General features: G+C 47.1%; 1 protein-coding gene across 1 annotated transcript in view; it reads left to right on the top strand.

Annotated features, from left to right (window-relative positions):
• LRRK1 (leucine rich repeat kinase 1) overlaps positions 1–27,810 on the top strand; it is a 121,152-nt gene that overhangs the window by 52,955 nt on the left and 40,387 nt on the right. The window contains exons 7-12 of the mRNA XM_040642691.1: positions 18,345–18,571; positions 19,636–19,763; positions 19,854–20,017; positions 20,876–21,013; positions 22,414–22,526; positions 24,017–24,093. Coding sequence (XP_040498625.1) covers positions 18,345–18,571; positions 19,636–19,763; positions 19,854–20,017; positions 20,876–21,013; positions 22,414–22,526; positions 24,017–24,093 — 847 coding nt within the window. The remainder of the gene's footprint in view (positions 1–18,344; positions 18,572–19,635; positions 19,764–19,853; positions 20,018–20,875; positions 21,014–22,413; positions 22,527–24,016; positions 24,094–27,810) is intronic.

The raw sequence follows: 27,810 nt of genomic DNA, 5'->3' as shown, positions 1-27,810 counted from the left end.
ATATACAGCTCTGTGATTATAGTTAATAATACTGTGCTATATACTTGAAAGTTGCTGAAAGAGTAAATCTTAAGTGTTCTCACCACAGAAAAGACATGGTAATTAGATGACATTATACAGGTGTTAGCTAACAGTATGGTGGTAACCATTTTTGCAATATGTGAATGTATCAAATCAACAAGTTGTACACCTTCAACTTACCCAGTATTTTTTTATGATTTTTTTTTTATTTGAGAGAGAACACAAGCAGGGAAGAGGGGCAGAGGGAGAGGGAAAAGCAGATCCTCACCCCCCAAGCAGGGAGCCAATACTGATGGATCCCAGGATCCTGGGATTATGACCTGAGCCAAAAGCAGATGCTTAACCAACTGAGCCACCCAGGCACCCCCAATGTACCCAATATTATATGTCAATTATATCTGAATAAAACTGGAAAAAATATGCAAGATATAGTTTTAGTTAGTTTTCCATTTTAATAGCAAAAATAGTGTTGTGTTATTTACATTATCTTCAGCTTGGCTTTTTAAATTGAGCACACTATCACGGGCTCCCTCTAGATCGGTCACTGTGGCTACAACTCATTCTTTAAATACATGCCTTAAATCCATAGAAGGAACGTAGCTTAGTTGTCTCTCAGTCCTTTTCTCATTGGTGGACATTTGGATTCTTTCTGGGTTTTGCCCCTTTTTATACAGTCTTGTTTTCTAGGATAGTGGCTTCTGTAGGTCAAAGTCCCCAAAGTGGATTGTTTGGGAATTACTTCCCCAAAAAGCTATGGTGATTCACACTTCCACCAACATTACGTGGGAATCTCTGTTCCCACACCGTGGCCAACATTAGATATCCAGGAGCCTTTTAATTTTCATCAGTCTGTTGGATGAAAATGAGATCTCCTTGTTTTGATGTCCACACTCTTATTATTAACATTATCGAGCATCTTGTCGTATCTTCACGAACTATCTGCATTTCCCCTCATGTGATTTGCCTGTTACTGTTTGTTGATTATTTTTCTGAAGGGAAATAATCCTTCTCATTTTGGAGGGTCTTTGTATATCAGATTTTATCCTTTTTTTAAATCAAACACATTACCAATATTTTCCCCAATCCCTTCTTTTTCTTTTGTCTTATCTTTTGTGATAACAAAGATACAAGAATATGTAATCAAATATGTTTTTTGTTATGGCATCTGGGTTATATAAGAAGGTTATTTCCCCCTCAGTTTTATATGAATATTCTCCTCCTGGGGTATCTCATGATATTTTTATTCTTTTAGCATTTACATTTTAAGCTTTATTTTTTCTGATATTTATTTGTATGTGAGGTATGAGGGAGAGAATCTAGCTTTCATCTTTTCTAGATGGGTAATCAGTTAATCTAGCACAGTTTTTTAAATAGAGCTTCCTTCCCTTCTGAATTGAAAGGTCATTGTTAGTATTTTCCCTAGTATCTATCTGTGTGCGTTTTGGGATTCTCTGTACTGGTCCACTGGCCTCTTAATCTGTTTCTAGGTAAATGCCATACTGTTTTCATAATGGACATTTCATTTAAGTCTTACGGCCTATTAATGCATGCTTTCTACTTGTTTGGTTTTTTTCTTTGAAAATATCTTGACTGTTACTAGACATTTGTTCTTACTTTTGTGCATTTCCCATGATGACTCTATTTGTGCAGCTTTCACGTTCTTTAATGAGATTTTGTATTTTATTTATCTTATGTAGTTTTTCATATTTTTAATGAGATTTTGTCATTTTCTTCATAAAGAACCTGGACCTGCCGTGTTCATTTGTGTTTTCTTTCTTGTTTTTGCCACAGTATGAATGGAATATGATTCGTTTCCATTTCTATTTCCAACCTATTGGTACTGGTATGGAGAAAAGCTCTCGTTTGTTTATGTTTTATCCAGTCGCTTTACCAAATTCTCTTATTAATTCTAATAGTTTTTAGAGGAGTTCCTTGAGACTTTTAGGTATATGATCAGGTCATCTGCAAATTCCAAATAGGTTTGTCCCTCTTTTCTAATATTTATGTAACTTATTTTATTTCATGTATCACTAGAAATTTCAGAAGTTGAATCATCATGAGGATAGCAGATACCTCTCTCTTGTTCCTGATTTTAAAGGTCTTGACCTCAGCAATTTATAGGCATTTGCTGTAGATTTTTGGTAAATAGACTGCTGTTAGATTTAGGTAGTTTCCATATAGTTCTTTTTTTGCTTAAGAGTTTTTATTGGGAAAGATTGCTGGATTTTGTCAAATGCCTTTTTGGCAGCTATTGATGTAATTCATGTTGCTTTTCTAGTTTAATGTGTTGATGTAATGATGATGATGATGATATATTTCCCTTTTCATTTATGATGTTGGACAGTTTTACTTTTTCTCTTTTGAACTTAATCAGACCAGCCAAGGATTTACATGTTCAAGTGGTCTTGTCAAAGGACTTGTTAGATTTTATTTACTTTTTTATGATTGGTTCTGTCTGTTATTTCATTAACTTTAGCTTTTATCTGTACTAAAACCTTCATATTTTCTTGTTAGAGTATTTTATTTGTCTCTAAGTATTTTGGGTATTGTGTTTAAGGCAAGGCCATGGCATGAGACTTCATGGTCTAATCTGGGCTCCAGACCTTTGTCTGGTAACTTTACCTCCCTGTATTTGGGTTTCCTCATCTGAGAGGTAAGCAAAATAAAGAGAAAGTATCTGTCTTGGAAGGATACTTGACAATTAAATGTGGTCATAGTTGTAACATTCTAAAACCAATGCCTGGCACATGGTAAGTACCTAATAGATGATAGCTGTTGTTATTGGAGCTCTTTTTTTAGATTTCTGGAGTTGAATATTTTTCTTTTTTCCTCTAATTTTATCTTGTCAGCTGCCTATGGAAGTCTTTCATGTGCTGTCGATTTGTGCTAGCTTTATCAGAACCTGAAATACATGCATGCATATATGTACACATATTCATATGTATAAATATATATATGTATTTCCTACTTCTAATTTTTTTCTAGTTCTTCACATTGTTCTACGAGTTTTTGCTTTATAGGCCTGTTTAATGGCTTTATGCCTCATTTTGACTTATTTCATGGTGTCAAATACCTGCTTTAATCCTGTTCATGCTTCTGTCCTTAAAATTGGGATTGTCTGCTGTTCACCTGGCACACTGCCTTCTTTTTTTTTTTTTTGCATCAACATTGTACAAGTTTTCCAGGACATTCATCTTCCGTTTTTTCATTGTCTCAGGTGTATTTCTTATAAACAGCATTTAGTTTTTCATTCCATCTGAGAGTGTGTCTTTGAGGAGTCCCCTCAATTCACATTTGTGTGAGACCTGTCATACTGATTTATTACTTGCATCTATTTGTATTATATTTATTGCTATTTTCTTTTAATTGTTCTCTTATTCTTGCTGGTTTCCTGGTTTTTAAAGTATACCAATATTCTTATCGATAGTAAATGTACAATAAATATCAAATATTAGCCTCACTTTGTAAAAGGAAATAGTGATCATGCAGCCCTTACCTTTATATTGTGCTTGGTGTTTTTCCCAACACTTTCTTATCCTACTTGATCACGACAACACCTTGGTAAGAACTGCAGGGAATAGAATCTGTTTTCCTGTTGAAGATATTGTGGTTTAGAGACATCCTGTTCCTCATCCAGGGACAGCAAATACTAAACATTTATACTCAGCCCAGAACTTGAGTCTCCTGAACTCAGGGCTTTTCCCATTTCATGATTCCTGAATCCTGTCCCTCCCAAGCACATCAGTGGCTGTCACACTTTTCTGTACACTGACTCCCTGGGAACTTTTAAAAACCCCCGTGCTCATGTCACACCTGACACTAGTTGAATCTAAATCTCGGATGGGACCTGCCTCAGTTTCGTTTAAAAAATTCCCCAGGCGATTCAGTGTGCACCCAAGCAGGAGAGCCAGTGACTGATTTTCTTGGCTGAAGGTTAAAAGCAGAAAGGGTTGGCATCTCTATCTGCCATCTTTTCCACAGGGTAACGCCTGCTGCGTTTGCCAAGACAGGCATAGAGCATAAACGTGATGATTGCATTTTAGGAGGAGAAAACAAAGAAAAGACAATGTTACTTTTTTTCTCCTTGGCCTAGAAGAGAAAATGAAATTACAGTGCCCGATGAGTCACAAGGCTTTTTTGGGCTTCCCCAAAGCAGGTGGTATTTTTATTATTCATGTGAATTTCAAAGGCAAGTGCCTCGCAGTGGGTGTGTCTGGCTGCCTTGATCTAAAACCTGTGATAGCACATTCCTTCAGTGCTGCTTCCAGAAGAGAGGGAGGCAGGCAGCCCAGAGGGACCCCACAGTCAGGAACGATGACTCAGGAACCAAAGGTAAGTGCTGCCACCTTCCCAGGTGTGCCGGGGGTCTGACCTGGCATTTTTGGTTCCAAAGAGGAGACAATGGCAGTCATGCAAAGGGTGCTTTGCTGCCCTGTATACACGGCCTGAGAGCTCCCTTGGCTTTGTGGGCATTTGTGGCCGTGACCTTGCTGAATTAGTCATCTCGTCTTTTGTGTGTTTATGCTCTTGCCTCCTCCACCGGCTAGGAGGTATTTTTTTTTAATGTAATTGCTGCGTCGGTGGAAACCACAGCCAGGGAAGGTCCAGAGCCTTCCTGCAGGCCTCTGGGTCAGGCATCCCCTCGTTCCCAGGCTGCCAGAGCCTGCCTCTGCCCACAAACGGGACCTGCAGAGAAGCCCACGTTGATTTTCCACTGGCAGGGGAAGGCGACTTCGGTTTTGTTGGTGTTGGGTAAGGAAGGTCCGAGAGCCCACACCACGTGGTCTGGACAGACTTTTAGAAGAGCAAACCCAAAGCCAAGTCGGACCTGGCCAGAGCTGTGTCTTGGCTCTGGTTGGCTGGCGCCCCTCGTGAAAGCTGCCAAACTCTTGCCTGAACGTTTAACGAGCCGGCCGTGCTCGTGGCGAAAGCCCTGTCAATGTTTGCTCTGTTGCCATGAGAAATAGCCACATTTTGATGTTGGCGTGCCCAGAAAGGGGCAGGAAAACTCAGAAATGCCAGGAAAGGCCTCCTCAGCAGGTCCTGGAAGAGCCATAGTGTTTGTCTCCATTCAGCAGTTAGAGGGCTTTCTGGGGCTATTCTGAGTGCTGCAAGGAGACGAGAGCTGGGCTTCATTTTCAAACAACTCAAGGGAGAAATTATTAATTTCCTCTTTAAAGTCCCTCATGGTTTTAAATCTGGCAGCTCACCTAGAGGGGAATGTTATCATTATTACTATTATCATCGGTTTTTGGACCAGCTCTGGGCTTATGTACCTTAACAATTCCTGGTGACCTCACCATCCAGATGCCTGTCTGTGCTCAGTAAGAAACATGCCGGCTGCACGTCTTCAGAGCCGAAGCAGCCTTTCTCCAGCCATGGGACCCGCTGGGGCCGAGGGCTTATGTTTGCAGGGTGCTCAGAAAGGGCAGCAAGCAGCAGATATGGCCTCCCGACTGTTGCTGCGGGGCCTTCGTGAGCGGCTGGTGGAGTTGGCTGAGTGGGGCTGCATGCTCCCGAGAGCCCTGGAGGCACCGTGGAGGCAAGCAGCCTTTCCTGGGGGGCCCCGAGTCCTCTGGGAACACGTTTGTCTTGGGTTAAGCCTAATGCTTCGTGCAGAGTCTTTATTCCAGAGCTTGATGCTTTCCGGAGCATTTCAGGTACACACATCCCCACCTCCTTGGTCCCTCCCGCCCTGCTCGCAGCTGACAGTGTAGCCGGTGTTGGAACCCATGTCCCCAGAATTCAGTCTCTGGAGCAGCAGCGCTAGGTACCGACTCGCTGCCTGGAGCCCGGCCTTTTCATCACTCACTGGTGTGGGAGGAAGAGAGAGCCTGTCACCAGCCCCTCGAAAGTTGTGAAAGTAAACTCGGGACTGTTCAGGCCTCTATCAATTCAGCTTTTCTTGCTCCCTGCTGAGGAATTTAGCTGATTATTCCACGCGTGTCTGTTTTCTCTAGTTTCCAAATACTGAATCTTTCCCGTCCTTATGCCTTCCTAGTTTGGATGCTCTCCCTGTGGCTACCATCCATGCTGTTAGTTCTCCTCAGAGCCTGAAATCGGGTAGCAAGCTGATGGAGTAGAGCAAACGAGGAAGTACACTGTATAACCTTGCAGGGTGTTCATGACAGGCTTCCTACTGGGTCTTAAAACATAATACAAAAGAGCAGTGATAGAAACCACTTGCACTTAGTTGAAATGGAGAAAATCATGAATGAAACAGAGATGCAGAAGGAGTAGAACTATTATTTGAGCTTAAATGACAAACTGGAAATTACAGTCAGGAAAGAATGAGAACAGTGTCAAATGTCATCGCAACTGTGGATATCACTATAGGCAATTGCGTATCAATCAGTATAGACATTGGTAACAATACGAATAAATTTCAAACAGGGGGTTAAGCATTGGAAACTCATTGGAGTATATTTTAAAAGGGCATTTATCCCAGCTGTAAAAGGGAGAGGATTACATTATCTTTTTTACAAATATACAAATAGATATTGTCAGAAATAAGACAAATGCTTTATATGTTAAAGCAAAATACTTGTAGGGAAATATAATTTTAAAAAGAAATATAGGTATGTGTGGGTGGTTCAGTCAGTTAAGCATCTGCCTTTGGCTCAGGTCATCATCCGGGGTCCTGGGATCGAGTCCCTCATCGGGCTTCTTGCTCAGTGGGGAGCCTGCTTCTCCCTCTGCTGCTCCCCTTGCTTGTGCTCTCTATTAAACTGGCAAAAATACACATGAATACTGAGTAAGACACGTGGCAGGTGGTAGAGAAATGGGCACACCAATGCCTTCCTGGGGCCACTGTCAGTCTGCTCCATATGTATGGAAAGTAATTGGCATCATGTGACAAAAGCCATAAAACTCTTTCCTCCCAGGGAACTGTTCTGAATGTGGTATTTCCTTTCTGAGAGATACTTCTAGAACGTAATTTGAAAGGACAAAAAGCAATTCCCACAAACATGGTCAAAGCACTGTTAATTGTAATAAGAAGAAATTAGGGGAGGGACGTCTGGGTGGCTCAGTGGGTTAAGTGTCTGCCTTTGGCTCAGGTCATGATCCCAGGGTGGGGAGCCTGCTTCTCCCTCTCCCTCTGCAGCTCCCTCTGCTGCTCCCCCTGCTTGTGCACTCGCTCTCACGCTCTCGCTCTCTCTCTCTCTCTCTCTCTCTCTGTGTCAAATAAATAAATAAAATCTTTAAAAGAAGAAGAAGAAATTAGGGGAAGGAAACAGAAATGTCCAGCTGAAGGAGGAAACTGTCCCATCCGTGCTATAGCTTCAGGGTGGACGGCACAGAGCCAGGAAGAAGCATGCCTATCTCCTCAGCATTCGGCACACCCCTGCTCCTTGACCCAGGACTCCCTGCAAATCTGAACCCCACACAACATCCTCAGGAAGACTTCCTTGACCCACAGGCCTGGTCAGATCCCCCTTATATCTCCCACAGCTTCCTGTATATCTTATTTATAGCACTTAACAAAGTTCGAGGTTGACTGGATGACATGCTCATCTAATGTCAATTCCCCCATTTGAAAGAAAGCTTCTGAAAAGCAGGGGATTTAGCCAAGTTTGTTTACCCTTTGTTTGACACCCCCCACCCCCACAGTGTAGGGCTGGAGCAGGATGATTAGATGGTGGCATCCAATGGATGAATTCATGGATGGATGGATGGATGGACGGACGGACGGATGGATGTTTGAAACTTTATATATGCAGTAAATCTCCCATTTGTGTAAGACTTCATAGCTGACAAAACTTTGCTCACTACTTTAATCACCTATACAGTCCTGTAAGGTAGAAATTTTTGTCTTTATTTAAAAGTTGAGGGGCGCTGCGTGGCTCAGTCGTTAAGCGGCTGCCTTCCCCTCAGGGCGTGATCCCAGCGCTCTGGGATCGAGCCCCGCATCAGGCTCCTATGCTGGGAGCCTGCTTCTTCCTCTCCCACTCCCCCTGCCTGTGTTCCCTCTCTCGCTGGCTGTGTCTCTGTCTGTCAAATAAATAAATAAAATCTTTAAAAAATAAATAAATAAATAAATAAATAAATAAATAAATAAATAAATGTCGAAGAAACTGAAGGTTCTCTCAACAGTAAGCTAAGTAGTTTAGTTAACTGCAGACATTTTATTTCCTGCTTTTTTTTTCTCTCTCTCAAATAGATGTTGGCAAAATTAACTTGGAACTAGTGACGGAATATTTCTTGTAAGCTTCCTATTTTTAAAAGGAATGACTGAAATACTACAGAGGGAAAAAGCATAATGATTTTTTAAGGGGAAAAACCTCTCTATCTATTTTAAAAAATTTTAGTGAAGAAAAAGTGATAAGTTGTATTGAACACTTTTTGGTATTCAGATATTCTTAACTATAGAGACCAAACTGATGGTTAGCAGAGGGGAGGTGGGTGGGGGGATGAGGGAATAGGTGATGGGGACAGAGGAGGGCACTTGTCCATGATGAGCACGGGGTGATGTATGGAAGTGTTGAATTACTATATTGTACACCTGAAACTCATATAACACTGTATGTTAGCTCCACTGGAATTTTTAAAAATTAATAAAAAAATAAAAATAAAGAAAAACTTTGGGATAAAATACCAAAGAGGAATTATATTGAATTAGGAGCCTTAGGGGAGTTGGTCTCTAGTTATTTTCCCTATTTGTCTTATATGCATTATTTAGTTTTTCTCTTTTTATGGCACTTTGAGAATTTTTATTTTTGTAAGTGAATCTCGTATTTCAACATCATTATTTGGTTTGCTGTTAGCTGTGGCCACAGACAACCCCTCCCATAACTTAAACACTGTTTTTACATTGGTCATCGGATTGTCATTTTCATTCTTCGATTATTAAAGTTACATTTAAATCTTTTTTTAATTTAGTCAATTGGTTATTGACTTTATTATTTTTTTCAAAGACCCTTGAATTGGCTTTATTTATCGACTTCCTTGTCTCGACTTCACTCTGGTTTCTCTTTGCTTAGTCTAATTGTTTTTAATTTTCCTGTTTTCTTTTAGCGTTCTACTCGAAGGAGGGTGGGGTTGCTTTATTATGTTTCACTTTTTCTATTTGCAACTGCCGTCAGGGTTGTGTGTTGTCTTTTCCATTACTTGTAATACTTTTGTTGTTCTAAAAATATATTCCGTTGTGACTTGGTTTTCCTCTCCTACACAAGCCTGACTTAAAAGGTCATGTTTTCAGAAGGGGGAATGAAGCATGAGAGACTATGGACTCTGAGAAACAAACTGCGGGCTTCAGAGGGGAGGGGGGTGGGGGAATGGGATAGACCGGTGATGGGTAGTAAGGAGGGCACGTGTTGCATGGTGCACTGGGTGTTATATGCAACTAGTGAATCATCGAACTTTGCATCAAAAACAATTAATTAATTAATTAATTAATTTTAAAAAAAGTCATGTTTTCATGTTCAAAGGATTGGCCGCCTTCTAATTCTGCTTCTCTCATTGGTTCTGCCTCTGTTTTGCCTTTGTCCTCAGCTAACGTAGAGTGGATGTTTGCCTCTCCCGGTGCCCTTTTTTCCTGTTCCTTTTTCTGCTTTACTTTCTTGTCATACTCAGAATTTAATCAAATGTGCAAGTTCATATCTATTTGAACACAGAATTCGTTCTCCTGCCCTCTCCCAGGGGTGATCTCCCCTTTATATGGCCTTGCGTAGCGCTCTAATTCCTCCATTCGTTGTTTGCATTCTTTGATCTATCATAGTCTGCTGGCATTTTTCTTGAATACGCGTTACTTTTTCTTTTATCAGTTGTGCCGTGGGTTGCAACTTTATAGAGATTTAGCATGGTCGTATTTTGGGGTTATGGTCGTTTGAGCATCTTTATTACTATCAAGGAGACTTGGTTCTTTCTCCGAATGCCTTTGAAACTGTCAGCTTTTCCACGGCCACGGAGAAGGAACACGGTGGTCAGGTAGGAAGGGACCAGAACCATCACCAGGCGCCTGAATCTACTATCCTGGTTCTGTTACCTTTGAGCAAGTTGTCTCTCTGAGATTCTTAAGGTGCCAGACCTTACAGGGTTACTGTGAGGGTCAGCTGAACAAGTGGGCCCGAAAGTCTGTGCGTGCTTTGCAAAGCGTCACCGAGACGGTGTCGTCATGTGATCACAGCTCTATTTCCAGAGGGGTTCCCTACCGTCTGACCTTGAGCGTGCCCTTGGAGGCAACGGACTGTTCCGTGTTGACTATTGAAAATGCCATCCTAGGTTTGCTTGTAAGTTATTTTTGTACTTATATTTCCCATTGATCTGGTTTCTATGGTAATATTTCCTTTTGTTTGTTCACCTTAAATCATACTGGCAGCTGACCACGACTAATTCTGATATTCACAGTATTTTGAGTAGACATGCTTTTTCAGCACTGATTACATGTTTTTTTCTCATCCAGTCATTTCATTAACTAAGTCACTGAGTTCATCTTCTTCCTGAGTCTGAGAGGAAGGCTGACCTCCCCTTTCTCCTTATCTCTCCCTTCCTTTACTCCCTATAATTATTCTCAGGTTGTTTTTGAAACTTCACTGTACACTGTGGAAGCTTCACAGGCTTTTTTGCTAATTTAATGACCAATCTTACTATCTTTTTCCTTACCTGTTCACTATATTTCTAATCTATTTGTCTCAACAGGCATCCTTTTGGCCTTTAAAAATCTGTTTCTTTCTTTCCCTTTTTTAATGTGTCGGCCTCTGTCCATGGAATGTTCCAGGTTCTCGGGTCTTGACTTCTCTCCTCTTCATTTAACTTGTTACCATCTGTATCAGTGCTATTGTAACAAAGTACCAAAAATTTGTTGGCTTAAAATATCAGAGATTTACTGTCTCAAGTTCTGGAGGCTAGAAGTCTGACATCAAGGTGCCAGCAGCAAGGTTCTGTTTCCTCTGAGCTCCAAGGAAGGGCCCTTCCTTGCCTCTCCCTAGCTTCTGGTGGTGGCTGGCAGGCCTTGGCGTTCTTGGCTTGTGGACCCATCACTCTAGCCACATGCCATCTTGTCCCTGCATATCTTCACATCATCCTGTCTCTCCATGTACCTGCCTTTGTGACTAAATTTCCCCTCTTGATAAGGATACCAGTCATATTACATGAGGACCTACCTTAATGATCTCATTTTAACTTAATTATCTCTCTAAAGACCCTCTTTCCAATGAGGGTCACATTCAGAGGTACTGAGGGTTAGGGCTTCAGCATATCTTTTGTGGGGAACACAGTTCAGCCCCTAACTCCATCTTGTGGCCGCTGCTCCATTGCCCTTGGCCCGGGTCCACCGGTCACGGTCACCTCCCATGCACGGGCAGACGTCCAGTCTCCTACTCATCTTTACGTGCTGAATGTCCCATCTCTTCCTGAGAGCCTTTCCCTGCCAGAGTGCAGGGACTTGAGCAACTGGTGTGTTTGGAAGTCTCATGTGGAGGTTTTCTCGCCGGGGACAAGGTGGCAGGCACGGTGGCACGTGCGATCATTGGGGTCTTGTGTGTTGCAGCCCTCACATGCACGAGGAGGCTGGGACAGAGCCGCTGTCTCCAACGTGCTGATCCTTTGTCCAGCCAAATCCCTGTCCTCCACGGCCTCCTCAGACAGTCTGGGTTCCCGGAGAACATTTGCAGGCACTTTCATTTGTAGGGTTTCTTTTGACTTATTCTTCGGGCTTTTTGCCAAGTCCGTTCTGTTTAGATTCGACCCGTGGGTTCTGCTGTGTCTCCAGCCGTCTGGTTGCTTGGCCTGCTCCTTCACGTGTCAGAAGGTAGCTCTCGTCTCTCTGGCTGGCCCCATAAGGAGACGGCACCCTCTGCCATTATCCCAGGAACTGTTGCTTCACCACCGAAAAGAAAGGCTTGCGTTTTACGTTGGCCAAGGATTCACAAATACACTTTAGAGATTCTCTGTCTCCTTCGTCTCCTTTGAACATGTGTGTCTCGATGGAATAGACTGATTCTGTAAGCTGCCTTTTCGTGTCATGCCCTAATGTCACAGAGCTCTAGTCGGTCCCCTCAAAGGATTTACAGCCTCAGGGAGGAAAGGTTTTTACACAGTGAACCATAGGTCACAGGTCAAACACGGACCAACCGATAGGAAGGATGAATTGGCAACACAGGCAGGAGAGCTATGAGTTCTGCTCTGTGGGCCCCATAGAGACCAAGGGGAGGTGATATTGAACTTCCAGTCTGGCGAGGCTCTTGTCCACCTAACCCACGGCACAGGCACACAGCCCCTGCCAACCCACAACTCTCAAGGTTAAAAGCCAGGCTGAAAGCATCATAGACCACAGCCTTTCGCTTACCAATTATCTTTCTTCGGCCAATGAGAGTTGCACTGAGATAAAAGTGAGCAAAAGTGATGTAAGTGTGGCCTCCTGGCTCTTTCACTGGGATAGTCTATGTCTGGTGGCTTCAAGCGGGTTTGTATAGGGGCAGGTAATCGCCCTCCTGGACCGCAGCCCCCACCGCAGGGCAAGGAGGACTTTCATGCACAGAAGCACCCCAGACATCACTGTCTGCACGGAGCCATGTCCTTAATACATCTAGGCCTTCTTGATTCGGTCCTCATCGCTACCACTGCCTCGGGAAACAAGTTTCTAGGTCATCCCCCTCTGCCTCTGGAAGAGCAGTACTTCCTTCTCTTTTGCACGAAATTTTGAGGGCTAGTGCTTGAGGACAAATGCGAGCGCGTTTCCGTCTGTTTTCTCCAGAGTGGGGGTGCCTTAGCCTCGGCACTGGTGAACTGGGGGGGGGGGGATCTCCGCATCCAGCTGTCCTTGATTTTGCAATTCAGTGTACATGGATTCCATTATGCAATCGCTGGCTTCTCGCCCTCAGAACCTTGTTTATTATGATCTTTCCCCGGGCTAAACACAAATAAATAACAAGGGCTTCAGGGCTCACCCAGCTGGTTTCCACGTCAAGTGTCCTGTCATCTGCTTTAACTGTGCACGTGTTAACTTCCCTTCTGCCGCTTTAGTAAATACTTGGACACCCTGTAATGTTTGGGCACCGAAAGGAAAATCACTTTTGTTAATGAATGTTTTCAAACTGACCCAAGACCAGGTAGAAATCTCACACTTTTTTTTTTCAACCACCAAGCCCAGAAATCTTTTCACAAGGATCTCTATATTCTGAGTATGCTATCCTGTTTTCAGACTTCTGCTTGTGACTCGTTCTCCTGCGGCGTCGTGAGTTTGACAGATTTCCACCCTGCAGAAACTCTGGTGGGGGTTAGACCTAAAAAGAACTCTCCATTTTAGGAACTGGCAGCATCTGCTTCCTCCACTTCCCCATGTCTGGCGAATTCAGTGGCACACATAGCCACTCTCTACTTATTGATGATTTTCTTTTGCTAGAACGGTGCCCTCCAGATGAAGCAAGATGGGGTCCCCGTAACATAGCTACAGGTGGTACCCCAGACCCGCGTGGAGGAAGAGGAAGGCGGTCCTGGCACCAAAGCTTGTAGGATTAGTAGGATTTAGACAGGAGGTGGTAGGAGGGCTGTGAATACCAAGGGAGAGAACCAGAGCAGGGTGCAGAGCCATTGCGGTGGCAGAGCAGGGTGTGAAGGCAGAGGCCAGCCAGGCCTGCAGAATCTCGGATCCTCGAGTGACCTCATGACACCTGCCATCCAAACGAAGCCGAAGCCGGTTTTCAGGAATACACTTTTACGAAAGCTCTCTTAGCTCCAGGCCCACCAACCTTGTGCTTCCCACAGTATCCAAGCATTACCAAACAATGCACATTCCATGGAGAGTATTGGCAGCCCCAGGGCTCCCGAGCAGCCCCCTGGCCAGTGGGCCAGTCAGTTACTGACAGCGAGGCCACACTCCCTGGGTCCACACAGCCTTCCAGAGAATGTCAGCATTGGGTCCACTTTCTGAGCCCTGTGGTTCATTCATGAACAGGCAGTTTCTGTATTTCATTGGCATTTTTTTCCCTTGGCCTTGAATCATCTGCTCTTGGGAGCGTGCCCATCCCCCAGTTGCTTCTACCTACAAGAAATTGTGAAGTCCATGAGCCCTCTGCCAGCGGGAATGCAGAGGACAAGCAGAGGGCAGGGAGGAGACAGTGAGGCCTGAAGCTGGAAAGTGGCAGGGGAGACTGGCGGTGTGGGGTGCCCCAGGGAAGGAGTTGGGATGCCCTGCTGCCGGCGGCCTGGGGCTGGGAGATGCCTGAAGGGTTTCTGAGCAGACCTTGACATTTTAGGATGATTGAACAGGTTGGAGCTCTGAATGGACAGATTGCAGTTCTCAATGGTTTGATTCTTGTCAATGTGCAAACATTTATTTAGTGTCTGCTGTATGCGGGGCATGCTACTGACCATCCAGGACCGTCAGTTAGGGCTCTGCACTGGAGGTGCCCACGGGCTGGGTGCTGGACGGCCACACTGCCGGCTGGGGCACAGGAGAGGACCCAGGCAGGTTCACAGAAGGGAAGTTGGGCCAGACAGAGCCCGAGAAGATATCCACGTCTACCACAACCTGCCCGAGGCCCCACATGGAGTTAGTCAGGCAGACAAGGGGCTCGGGGCTGCTGAGGTCGGGCCCTGCTCCTGCCGGGATCACAGGCTGCAGCTCTGTGCTCACAGAACACGCCAGAGACCTGGGGCTGGGGCAGGAGGGAGACTGCCATTGTCCGGACAGGACGTCTCCGCTCATCCTTTTGTACCGCCATTTGTTCATGTCACAGCAACAATCGGAGTCATTGCTGGCTTTTTTAAGTTAATTTTGACAGTCCTGACGTTTGATTTATAAGACTTTCAATAGACACCTAAGATTTGTTCTTAAAATTCAAAACCAAAAGCAGCCTCGTTTTCAGCTTCCGTTTGGCTGCCGTGTCAGTCCACGACAAATCCACTTGGTGTTGAATGACCAGAAATGGCCACACAGGGTGAGTGGAGAGTCAGACTGCGATCTGGGCCTCTTGGCTTTGTGTCCAGCTGTCTGGTCCTAGGCCCGGGACTGGTGCGTGTCTCCAAAAACCCAGGAAGAAGAGGCCGCCGGGCCCTTGGAGGGCCTTCTCTGACTTGGCATTGCAAACCCTGGAACGGTGACCTTCCTCTCAGCCCGCTCCTGGGTCAGCTGTCATGCTGATCCCAAGGCTCCCCACAGGAGGACACTCCCTCTCAGCACACAAGCCAGGGAGAATCCTGGGTCCAGAAGTGACCTAGACATCATCTGGCTTATTTAAACTGCTTATTTAGCAAATGAAAACCGACAATAACCAGCTGAAGGGTGATGCAATTGTGAATTATGGAAAGATGAGGGAGAAGCCCATGTGGCTGGATTTGAATTGGAGGCATCAGAATGCACTCGTGTACAATACAGAGATGTGTCGGATCAATGGGCTGAGAAGCCGTGACACCCCGGGAGCAGTGGGTATGCCTAACACCCAGATTCTAGTTTCTAAATACCATTTTCTGCTAAAGGGACTCAGGGCTGAGTCCAGAGTTGGGGCTTGGAAAGCTCCAGAGGAGACGGGGACATCTTCTTTTGCTTCTTTTACTTTAAGGAAGTACCCCAAACAGGTAGTGATATGTCAAAGGAACACAGGAGCCCCTTTGATGGGACTCCTGCTGGCCAAATTGGGGATGACTGGAGCAGCAAAAGACATAATGATAATAATAATTGTAATACTCTGAATAAAGAAAAAATCCGTGAGTCCATAGTGATACTTTAAAGGGGCAGGGAGACCCCCTTCTGTACAGAAGAATGCCAAGTAACAAATGTAGGAAGAATAGTAGTTTTAGAAAAATCACTGCTTTGTGACCATCAATGTACTAACTGAGCCAGGCTGGGATCAACAATGGCCGCTGAAACCACTGGGTGAAATGACATAAGGACACAAGATATTCACTAGTCTCAGAACATCACTCCACAGATGGCTTACGAATCACAAAGAGTAAAATGCACCTTTATAAAAGGGGTCTGATGGACACTCCCTTCAACAGAGCAGACTTGGCATCACAGGTAGTAGACTAACCTGCCAGCAGGTGCCCTCTGGTGACATCCACTTGAGAGGACTCATCGTTGTCTGAGACGTTTGACAAAAATGCTGACCTTGAATCTGAACAGGAGGGGAAACAATTGAGTCAATTCAGATTATGGGGTAATCTACGAGACAGCTGGAAGGACTTGAAAAATTACAATGCCAACATTGGAAAATCTATAAGAAGCCATGGGGACTAATCTAGATTAAAGAAAAGTAGAGGGACACGACAACAAAAGGCAGTGTGTGATTCCTGATGGCATCCCGGATCAGGACACAAAATAATTATGGAAGACACTTCTGGGAGAACTGGGACTATGAATGTAGATCTGATGATATTGTATTGATTTCGTTTCTTGAAAATGATCAATATATGGTGGTCACGTAGGAAAATATTCTCGTTCTGCAGAGACACCTGTTGAAGTGTTTAGGGGTGAAGTGCCACGATGGCTATAATTTACTTGGAAATGATTCAGCAAAAAATGAAGAAGGGTGGGACACCGGGGTGGTGCAGCCGGTTAAGCGTCCGACTTTTGGTTTGGGCTCAGGTCATGATCTCTTGGGTCATGGTATCGAGCCCCGCATTGGTCTCCCCGCCCAGCGGTGGAGTCTGCTTGGGACTCTCTCTCTTCCTTTCCCTCTGCCCCTCCCCCTCTAAGATAACTAAATCTTTAACAAAAATGAAAAGTGTATATGGAGGGAAAGGAGAGAAAGCAAATGTGGCTTCGGATTAACAATGGAATCTAGGTGAAGGGCATTTCATGCGTGTTCACGGTCCAAGGTCAGCTCTTCTGCAGGTCTGAAATTTTTCAAAATAAAAAAGTGTGGGGGAAACAGTAATGACAAGAGAAACAGCAATAGAGGGACTTACTTGTCTTTTTTTAAAAATCCATTCTCTTGACCCCAAATCCAGCAGACCATCACCTGCCCCTCCTTATGCAGGTGAATGGAGAGACAAGACCGAGTCCTTCATCCCTGGGTCAAAGACGAGAACTTTGGAAGGGTGTCATAGACCCGCCCTTTCCAACCCTGGCCCCAGGACTAAGGAGATAAAGACCAGACACACATCGCCATCTAGTGGCCATGTGAGGACGTCTGTCTGCTGCTGCCAATTTTGAAAGGGAGCTTACCCCATTTACTGGTCTTTCCCGCCATCGGCTTGGTTGGTAACATTTTCCTGTTGGCCGAGCACTGATTTTTTGCTTCTCTAATGTTCTCATACGGACTTCCAGTTGCTTTGGAGAAACAAGCCAAAAAGTTGATTTCCTCCGCCCAGAAACCGAATCGAGCCCCAAATTCTTTGATGATCCAGAAAAAAAAAAAAAGAAAAACTCTGCTCGTGTGTATTTAACCACCACACCCCAGCAAGCAGGTGGCCTTTCTGACTCCCTCTTGTGGAAATAAGCAAAGGCCAGCCAAACAAGAAAAGCAAAGGCGATTTATTCCAAGTTTGCTGTAGCAAGGGAGTTAGCTACCTTCACTTGCGTTTTGGCCGAGGAGTGGGAAAGCTTTATCGTGGGAGAAAGGGAAAGCCTCTGGTGTGCCCCCACTGTTGATAGGGAAGCTGGAGGCAGCTCACGAGAAATGGGGAGTACTGCATGATTGGCTGGGGGAGCACTTTGGCTTTCTCTGGTTGATTTAAGTGGGACGTGGATACAGACTGGGGAAGCTCTCCACGATTCATCAAGTCCTGGCCATTTGGGGCTGATTGTTACAGAAGTTACTGGATTGATACTAGTGGCAGTGAGGCTCCCTGCAAGTCTGGCTTAGAGCAGGCTGGCTTCGTGGGCTGGTTATTATAGAGAAGGGGGTTAGTTTCCCAGGCAGGTAGCTACAGGTGGCGTGTCAAAGTTCTGGTTTTTTATGTATGGCCTGGCCATTGTCTGTATATATTTCTCACTCCGGGAGCAGCCCATCCACAAAGCACCCAGTGTGGGGCCTGGCCTGTTGCAGGCGGTGGCAGCTCTCATCACAGGGTGAGACCCCTGAAGGGAGGTCAGGAGACCCAGGTTTGGTCTTCAGCCTTCTGCTCCAGTCTGGGGAGACTCCCCCAAGCGTGGGTGGAGTCCTCTGCACAGAGCAGGCCCTGGAAGAAGGAACACTCACCCCCCCCGCCCCCCGCCCACGGGCTCCCCTTAGAGGCTGGAGAGTGGGGTGGGAGATCACCTGTGAGATGCAGATACCCGTCAGTGCCAGCCACAAGTTGGCCACAGTCCTGACACCCTGGGACTCCAGCTGAGATGGACAGACAGACTCGAGGCCCAATAAATCATTGCTCTATTCCAAGCCGTCATTGGCCCCTGGGCTCACCGCCTGAGGGTGCTTTTCCCCTTTCTCCAAACCCAGGCTCTTCGTGTGAAATGGTCCCACCTCAAGTTGCCCTGGGTGGATCTAGACTGGCTCATAGACATCTCCTGCCAGATCACGGAGCTGGACCTTTCTGCCAACTGCCTGGCTTCCCTCCCCTCTGTCATCCCCTGGGGACTCATCAACCTCCGGAAGCTGAACCTCTCCAAGAACCACCTGGGGGAGCTGCCGGCAGTGCAGTCATCGGACGAAATCATCTGCTCCAGGTGAGCACTCGCCCCACGCGGGCCCCTCGGGGTGTACACGGGGACCTCTGTACCCAGCGCCACCCCCCTCCCCCAGTCCTCCTCCCCCTACGTACTCCTTCATTGGAGTTTGTGGTTTTGAAAACCACTTCTCCGTAAAAGGACAGAAATTCTGCCTGCCCTTACACAGTTCTGAGGAATACAGTCCCCCTCCTTTCAAGGGGAACACAGAGAAGTCTGGAGGGGGGGGTTGTCTGGCCCACCTTACACTGCGCATGGTGGCCATGTAGGCTGCTCGCCCGAGATGTCTGGTCCTGGTCCAGCAGACAGAAACCCGAGAAGGCTGGACGCTTCCTGGCTGGGGGAAGCAGTGAGACCCGGGGGCGCCCGGTTTTATTTGACCTCCCAGGGAAAGTGGGAGGGGCCTCACAGGCAGTTACCCCTACCGCGCTCTGGCAGCAGGGGCATGGCAGGGCCGCTCCTGGTCTCCTTTTTCAGGAGGCCCTGGGAGGAGGCCTGAGCCTCCCCCCTGAGGCTGCATGGGAAGGGGGAAGGCTTACCCTCACTGACGTGCGCAATCCTCACTCTACAAAGGATTTGGGCTGATTTCAAAAGCTAAGGCTTCACTTAGAGCGAAGTAAGAGAGAATGTTCCTAAGAGCATAGGGTCAGATGTAAGCCACGGGGAGGAAGGTGCCACACAAACATTTCAAGGACAAGTGCCTTCTGAGTGGGGGTCTTTAGCCAGGGCCAGACTCGGGGGTCCAGACGGCTCGAAGCACGGCCCTGTGGCCTTCCAGCAGCTTCCAAGACACCAGCTGACTTTGCTATCATATATTGAGAAAGGTTTGCATCCCTACTGGTCAGTGAGTCCAGGGCCCACCAAAGAGATGTTGGATTTTCTTTGTCTACACGGGACATGGTGACGGTTAATGTGATGAATAGAAGTCCTATTGAGACGTTTTCCACGCACGGTCTTCAGCTTTGAGCGAGGGGAAGAGAGAAATACGCCTACAGAGAAACATGTAACAGTGAAGCTTTTCCTCTTTCTTCTGATGCCTTGACTGCCTCCTTCCCCAACCGCAGGCTCCTCGAGATTGACATTTCCAGCAACAAATTGCCCCACCTCCCACCGGGATTCCTGCACCTCTCGAAACTTCAAAAACTGACAGCTTCCAAAAATTACTTAGAAAAATTGTTTGAAGAAGAAGGTGGTATGTTGTATCATCGACAACCTGACCTAATTTGTCATTTTGTTCTTGACAGCCATCTTTTTACCAGTTTATTATTCTCTCTCTCCCTAGCCACTAACTGGATCGGTTTGCGGAAGCTACAGGAGCTTGACATTTCTGACAATAGATTGACAGAACTACCTGCACTTTTCCTTCATTGCTTCAAGTCACTAAGTTCTCTGAATGTCTCCAGAAATAACCTGAAGGTGTTTCCAGGTGCCTGGGCCTGCCCTTTGGTGAGTATTGTACCGGAAATCACGAAAGGCCGGTCAGCCCCGCCTCTCACGTGAACCAGAGCTCTGGTCAGGGCTCTGTCTTACTTCCTCCCCTCGGTGACCAGGCTGGGTAGCAGCAATGCCCTTGAGCGGTGTCTCTCAGCATCCTGCCACTGAGTGTCTCAGGTGACTCACCTGAAAGCCAGCCCCTTCCCCTCCCCCACCCTCCACCCCGACTCCGGCTTGAGATCTGTGCCGTAACGCCCATAGAACTTTCCACCGTTACAGCATGCACGTCTGGCATAGGAGGAGTTCTGCCCGAAAGTGAGGCATGGTTCCTTTCAACTAGCTGTGAAATAAGAACAAAGAAGAGAAGAAGAAGAATCCACGTCCACCACACTGCCAATTAAATGGCGTTTTTGTTCCTGGGGAAGTTTGAGTGTTAAAACAGATGGACCAGCGTAAAGAATGTTTATGTTTTATTGCTGTTGGTTTCAAACCAAGAAATTCTCCATCGCGAGCATTCTCATTCTGGTTTAAACATATGTGTGTGTGGGAAACCGGCTCATCCCTAGAGCTTGGTCCTGAATGATGCCGTTATTCCCGAGGACGATGGGCCAGATGTTCTGGAATGAAGGGATAGGAGCCATGAGCCCCCTTTGTCTCCCTCAGGAAACCATTCCCGTCCCTTCCTTGGAGCAAGGACAGGAACACGGGACAATGACAGTTTGTAGGCTCTTCACCGAGTTGTATTTACGACAGAGCCCTACTGTCGAGTTCTGATTTTTCACATCAGATTTGGAAACGGTCTTTCTCAAAAGCACCACTGCACTTAAAAAGCTAATTAATATCTCATTCGCTTTCTCGTCAAACTCCTAGAAATGTTGTAAAGCATCCAAAAATGCTCTGGAATCTCTACCAGACAAGATGGCTCTCTTTTGGAAAAACCACCTGAGGGATGTGGATTTCTCAGAAAACGCTCTCAAGGAAGTTCCCCTGGGGCTTTTCCAGCTTGATGTAAGTCTGATCGCCCTCTCTTTCTCATTTTTGGCTTTTGTGAGGAAATCAGTCCACGTTGCAGTACAATCTGTAGTCTTCTCCTGAGCTTCTGAGACCAAAAAAAAAAAAAAAAAAAAAAAGTTCAGTTGTCAAAAATGTGCGTGTTTATGAGCGAAGATTGGGAGGAAGTGAGCAAAATGAAAACAGCTCTGTGAAGGGAAGGGAAAGCATGGGTTTTTATCCTCAAGGACTCTTCGATGTTGAAGAGTGTAAGCACAGCCCAGCAGCCCTCTGTCTGGCCGCCACTGGCCTCTGTCCTTCTGGGCCCCTGGGTGCCCCCTGTCAAGGCCTACCAGTGTGCAAATGTGGCAGGACTGGAATTGCTGGGGGTCAGAAGCTTCTTTGGATGTGAACTCAAGAAAGTGCCTTTTGCCAGAGCCCCGTGTCCCCCCGACTCCCCCCACATGGGGCTTCTCTCTTGTCTTCAGTGGTTTGCCGATCTGTCTCTGTTTTCCCCACTCGAACGGGAGCCCCTTAAGCAGAGCACAGCTTATATTCATCTCTTGGCACCGAGGGCCAGCCCCAGATCGGGGGCCTGACCAGTGTTGGCTGAAGGCACTGGGGCAGCCCCGGGCAGAGCGCACAGGCCTTGGCCCGCGGTCCTGCCACGCCAGCCTCCTGGGCCCCCACAGGTTCTCATGCAGGGAGAAGTGCAGCTTCCCCTCATGTTCAGGGACCCCTAAAGGGCCAAGAAGGTACCTTCCATCTGTGTGTTCTCAGGAGCGCGGGCCATTAAGTCTCAGGCCCCAGGGTGTGCACACTTCAAGGGGCGCCCTGGTAGGTGAGGGTGTAGGTCACTGCTACCCTCAGGGGCACCCCGGCCATTAGTTTAGTCCCCGTTCTGAGTCGGTTTCCTCATTCCACCCCAGCAGCATGCCAGCTGGGCTTTCTGGTTCCCACCAAGCCCAGAAGCAGCAGATCAAGAGGGAAATTCTTGATGGTGTCCCGCCACCCTGCCCCTGTATAGGGCATCACCTGAGGAGGTCACGGGAGGCAGGGGCGCCCCGCAGTGTGCTGCAGCCCCTCCCCTGCCGTGTGATGCCTGGGCCACTGCTCCACAGACAGGCCCATGAATAATTGTCACTCTGAGACGTACTTGGACTCCTTTCCTTCTGGAATAACTGCCTCCCATTGATCTGGGGGGAAGGCTCGTGTACAGACGGTCCTGTTTGCCGCACTGGGTATAATTTCGCGAGTTCTAAGAGGCTACTGAGCCCGACACTATTGGAACTTTCGGGAAGGTGAACCGATTATCATCATTTCCCTGCGTTTGGTCAGGGAGCTGACCCTTCTCCTCCGTCTCTCCACCCTGTGGTGTTTGACGGTGTCTCTGCCTCTCCCTCTCTCTTTCCCTCCAGGCTCTCATGTTCCTGAGGTTACAGGGAAACCAGCTCATGGCACTGCCACCTCCAGAGAAGTGGACCTGCAGACAGCTCAAAACCCTGGATCTCTCCAGAAACCAATTTGGCAAGTAAGCATGGGGGCTCTTTACCCCGGCAAGTTCTGAAATGCATGTGTGACCACAGTCCCGCAGCCCCGTGGGTTGGTGTCTCTGTCGGTTGGCTAGGGCTGCCATAACAAGTACCACAGGCTTGAACAAGAGACACTAGTCCCCCCACACTTCTGCAGGTGGGGAGTCTGAGGTTAAGGTGCCCGAGGCCTCTCCCCTGGGCTTGCATCCCCTCTGCCCTGTGTCTTACATGGTCTCCCTCTGTGCGTGTCTGTGTCCGAATCTCTCCTTAGAAGGACACCGGTCAGAGTGGCTTACAGTCCACTCATATGACCTCATTTTCACTTGTTTACCTCTTTAAAGACCCCACCTCCAAATACAGTCACATTCGGTGGTCCTGGGGGTTAGGACTTCAAAACATAGGGGTGCCTGGGTGGCTCAGTCGGTCAAGTGTCTGTCTGCCTTTGGTTCAGGTCACGATCCCAGGGTCCTGGGATCAAGTTCCATATCGGGCTCCCTGCTCGGCGGGGAGCCTGCTTCTCCCTCTGCCTGTAGCTCCCCCTGCTTGTGCTCTCTCTCTCTCTGACAAATAAATAAATAAAATCTTAAAAAAAAAAAAAAAGACTTCAAAACCTAAATTAGAAAGGGGGGCACGATTCACCCATAACAGTGTCCTCCCATTTCTAATTTTTAAAGGCTCCTGGAGGATCTTCTCACATCAGCTTCACCTGTCATTCTTTTCCAAGGTTTTGGCCAATCACTAACCCAAATGCACATCCATTGAATAAAAATCACTCCCAAAGCCTTCTAATGAAAGATGAAAATCTGGGGGTGCCTGGGTGGCACAGTCGTTAAGCGTCTGCCTTCAGCTCAGGGCGTGATCCCAGCGTTCTGGGATCGAGCCCCACATCAGGCTCCTCCGCTAGGAGCCTGCTTCTTCCTCTCCCATTCCCCCTGCTTGTGTTCCCTCTCTCGCTGGCTGTCTCTGTCAAATAAATAAATAAAATCTTTAAAAAAAAAAAAAAGATGAAAATCTGGGGATGAGCACAGCTGGCTCTTGGGGGGGTCCTGGAGACCAGCCTCTCTATTTCACTTGCTGAAGCCCACTTCTTCGCAGGACTTGACCCCCCAAAAGAGAACCCCCACCCCCACCCCAGGTGAGAGTGTGTGATATGGAATCACTCTCCATGTCACACTGAAATGGGCCTTCTTGCCAGGCACAGAAATGCTCACACCTGCCTGAAATGGAAAAGCTCAAGAATGGACATCACCATTGGTAATGCCACCATTGGTCATCACCTCCCCTGGACATTTTTTTCCCCAAAGACTTCTGAGCGTAAGCAGTGCAGTTAGCAGGCAGGAGCTATGGGTGCTTACATAGTAGCTGCAGGAGGCCCAAACACCCTGCTGATGGAATGTTCTTCCTTATCTCCGCATGGCTCGGCCTTATATAGTCACAGCAAAAATTGTCCTGCTGTCCTCAAAATGTGACTTTTTTTTTGCCCCTGCAGAAATGAAGACGGACTGAAAACAAAGCGTATTTCCTTTTTCACCACCAGAGGGCGCCAGCGTTCTGGGACCGAGACAGGTGTGTGTGTGTCCGTGGGGGCCGATGAGACAGCCGGGCGGGCAGTTCCTTGCTCCACCACCGGGGGTCGCCCTTGCATGCGGCTTTCCCCGAAAAACCTGGGCGCGCCCTGTGCCCCTTGCTCATCAGAGGGGTTTGGCCTGCAAGTATCCTGAAGCCCTCTTCTTTGCTTGCATTCGATGAGACTGGTAGCTATTGTGTGGATGGCTCTGCCGTTGAGTGAGCACCTCCCTAGGGACGGTACCCCAGTAGTGCCTTTCTGTAAGGCTCACGGCATGGGGTAAGGCTTGGGTTCCCCATTGTGCAGGTGAGGAAGCTGAGGCTCCCATGGGCTTGCAGGCAGCTCAGGCTCCCGTAACAAAGCACCACAGACTGGGCGGCTGAGACGATAGAGATGTATGCGCTCACAGTTCTGGAGGCTGGAAGTCTGCAGTCAGGCTCCGTGTAAGGGTCTTCTTGTGTTCTCGGAGACAGACAGACAGACGGAGCAAGCTTTCTGGTATCTCTTCTTATAAGGGCACTAATCCCACCATGGAGACCCTACCTTCATGACCTCAGCTAAACCTGATCACCTCCCAAAGGCTCCAGCTCCAAATACCATCATGTTGGGGTTAGGGCCTCGACGTGTAAGGGAGGGAGGGGACACAATTCAGTCTGCAGCACAGGGGCTGACTGACTTGCCCAGGTCACGTGGTTGCTCAGTGACAGAACCAGGTTTCAGGCCAACAGTGTGGGACCCCAGCCCCAAGGTTGGGAAGGGTAGCACCGTGAAGTCCTCACTGCCACACTGTAGCGTCTGGTGAAGACCACATGGGAACACAGCCCCCACTGTCCTGGCCAGCTGAGATTCTGGAGGGGCTTGGGTCTTCGCCCAAACTCATCAGAAACAACTGTTCCTAGAGCATTCTTACTGGTCTTACAGCCTGGCCAGCTCAGCAGACAGCATTCTAGGAAAATAAATTCTTCTCATTCATCGTCCTCTGGGAGGTATGGGGGGAAGGTGTGGACCTGTCCCTCCAGTTCCTCAGCCAGCCCTCTTTTTTCACCTGAAAGCTAAGACTTCTAAAGCCAGCTATGCTCACACAAATATCCGTCAGGATGCTGTCCCAAAGAACAGGAACCAATATTTAGGTCATTCTCAATGTAACAGAACATTCTTCTTTGGCTCAGAGTATGTTGGCCAGCGCTGTTTTAGGACAGATGGTGTAAGATGGGGACGAGAAATGCCAGAGGCCAGGACACATTTGCAGGAGATGACCTAAATAGTTTGTCCACCTGTTACACTTTTTAGTGAACTGGTATGTGTGTAAATATACATACAACATACATATGTATCAGTCATGTATGAGTGTGTGTGTTTACATGTGATTAAAAAGGAACACGTCATCAGTGGAACAGACCTAAGGAAATAATAGGAATTTAGTATATGACACAGGTGGCATTTCAATTTAGTGAGGGAAACATGTTTTATTGTTACCTGCCTGTCCAGTTAGAAGGGGAAAATCACAGCACTGGATACCCTGCTTACATTAACTACAAAAGTCTCCATGTGGATTTCAGATTTCAACATAAAAGAAAAAGAAAACAATAAACATTTAAGAGAATATAGTTAAAATTGAGGGATGGAGAAGTCCTTTAAAAACTAGATGGGAAATCCAGAAGTCGCTAGAAAAAGACCGAAACCTTGGGCTTCGTAAAAATTGAAAAGCTTTGTTCGGTAAAAGGCATCATAAACCAAGTTATAATGCAAACAGACTGAGAAGAAATATTCTCAATGCAAATCATTGCGACATAAATTGGCTTAAGTCCCTCATATACAAAGACTGCTTACAAATTAATTTTTTTGAAAAGGACAACTCAATTGGAAAAAAAAAAAAAAGGGGGGAGGGCAATGGATATAAATAGTTTGCAGAAAAGGAAGTCCAAGTGGCCCAGAAACAAATGAGAAGGCCCCAAACCACACTAATGGGGACATACAATAAGGAGTTTCCTAACTCATCCTTTTTAAAATGCAGGGGCCTTAGGACTTTGGAAATTGAGTCCAGACGTAGGGATTTCACTTGGAAGGAAGGACAGACAAACACTCTCTTCTCATTAATGCCCAAACAGTATAATATCCGTGAAAAGTGTAGCTGGGATGGATCTTGGGCAGGCTTCCCTTGCTGCGGACTGAGCTTCGCGCACTTGAGTGGGTGAGAAAGGTGTCTCCAGCCTAGAAATGCACAAGGGCAAGAGGATGTAGGGCCCAACACTCACTGGGACCAGACACTCCCTTGTGAAGCCGCCAGAGTGCAAGGCCAAAGGCACGCCACGAAAAACACAACAGGAGCGTGTACTCGTGTTCTGGAAAACGGCTTTGCCGGTGGCCCGCGGGAGCCCGTCTGGGGAGTGAGGCGAGGAGGCCACACCCTTTGGAAGTTTCCCTGCAGAGGTCGAGGGAGCACAGGACATTGGCACAGGACAAAGGGCTCTTGAGTTTGTTAATTTCGTCTCCTCGGGAAAGTTGAGGCCCACCCCTGAATGAAAAGAAGGAGACCCATTGCAAATTCTTCCTCTGTGGGGGTTATTCTCTGGGGGCTGTTGATCCTGGGGTAAGGAATTATCTATAAAAGCTAACTTGTTTGCAGAGGGATAGTAAAATTCGAAGGAGATTTATGTACATTCAAGTAGTCCTATTTGTGCGGGGGCCTCGTCCAAAAATAATTTGGACAGCCGTTTTTACGGTAAAATTCAGACCAGCAGAGTCATAAATAACTTAGGAATAATTACAGTTCATAAATACCTCGGGCTGTGCTCTCGCCGGCCGTGTCTGCGCGGGGCCAGGAGCTCTGTGACAGGTGCTGCCTCTGCCGTGGTAATTCCTTCATAAACACCGACGTAGGACTTGAAAATCAGAAAGCATAGAGGCCAGGTGTTCTGAACATGTTCTCGGGGAAGAAAGTGAGCCTTTTTTTCTTCCCGCGTGTGTTCTTTCAGTGTGCGTCAGGGCCGGCTAAAGGGAGTCATTCTTTTTCATTGGGAGGGAAAAAAAAAGTCCCGTTGAGCGTTTTTCTTAGGTTCAAAGCCGTCCTTATAAGTGTTGCACCTTTCTTACCCTCAAGGAGGCACTGCACTGAGTCCCCTTCCCATGGGGGCCAGCTGGGCTGGTTTTCCAGGCACAGATTCCAGGATTCCGTTATCGTCTGTCCCGGAACATTCTCTGATGTCAGGTTACCCCATTACATCGATACTACAGGCGACACATGTGGAGAAGAGCCAGAGGGAAGGGAGGAAGTTGTGATCAAGGACAGGAAAGTCACTCCAGCCCAACAAAAGATTCCTGGCTTCTCTATCTCGCTGGGCTGGCAGAGGGCCGGAGGAGAGGGCTTTGGGGCCGTCTTTTATCTTGAGTTCTGGGAGCGGGAGCTGAAAGGGGCCCTTGCGGGGGTGTGGAGTCCTGCTCCCCGCCCCCCTTTACCAGGGAGGATAAGGCACTTTGGAGATTTTACTGAAATCTGAGACTCTGATCCCCATCAGTGCACGAGTCCAAGCTCCGGGCCGCAGTCACTCTCAGCTCCCACACTCCGGTGCCCGTGGAAGGAACACAGGCAACATGCTCTTAATGGGTATCTCATAATTAGCCTCATTAACGAAGTCGCTTAAATACTAGAGAGTTGGCTGGTTTTTCAGAGATGCTTCTCAGGAAGCATAAAAACCAAGCTCGTTGTATTATTTTGT

This window comes from Ursus maritimus, unplaced genomic scaffold, assembly GCF_017311325.1.
Source record: "Ursus maritimus isolate PB19 unplaced genomic scaffold, ASM1731132v1 scaffold_27, whole genome shotgun sequence".
In the NCBI taxonomy this organism is placed as follows: domain Eukaryota; kingdom Metazoa; phylum Chordata; class Mammalia; order Carnivora; family Ursidae; genus Ursus; species Ursus maritimus.
This window is presented reverse-complemented; position numbering and strand designations above follow the sequence as displayed.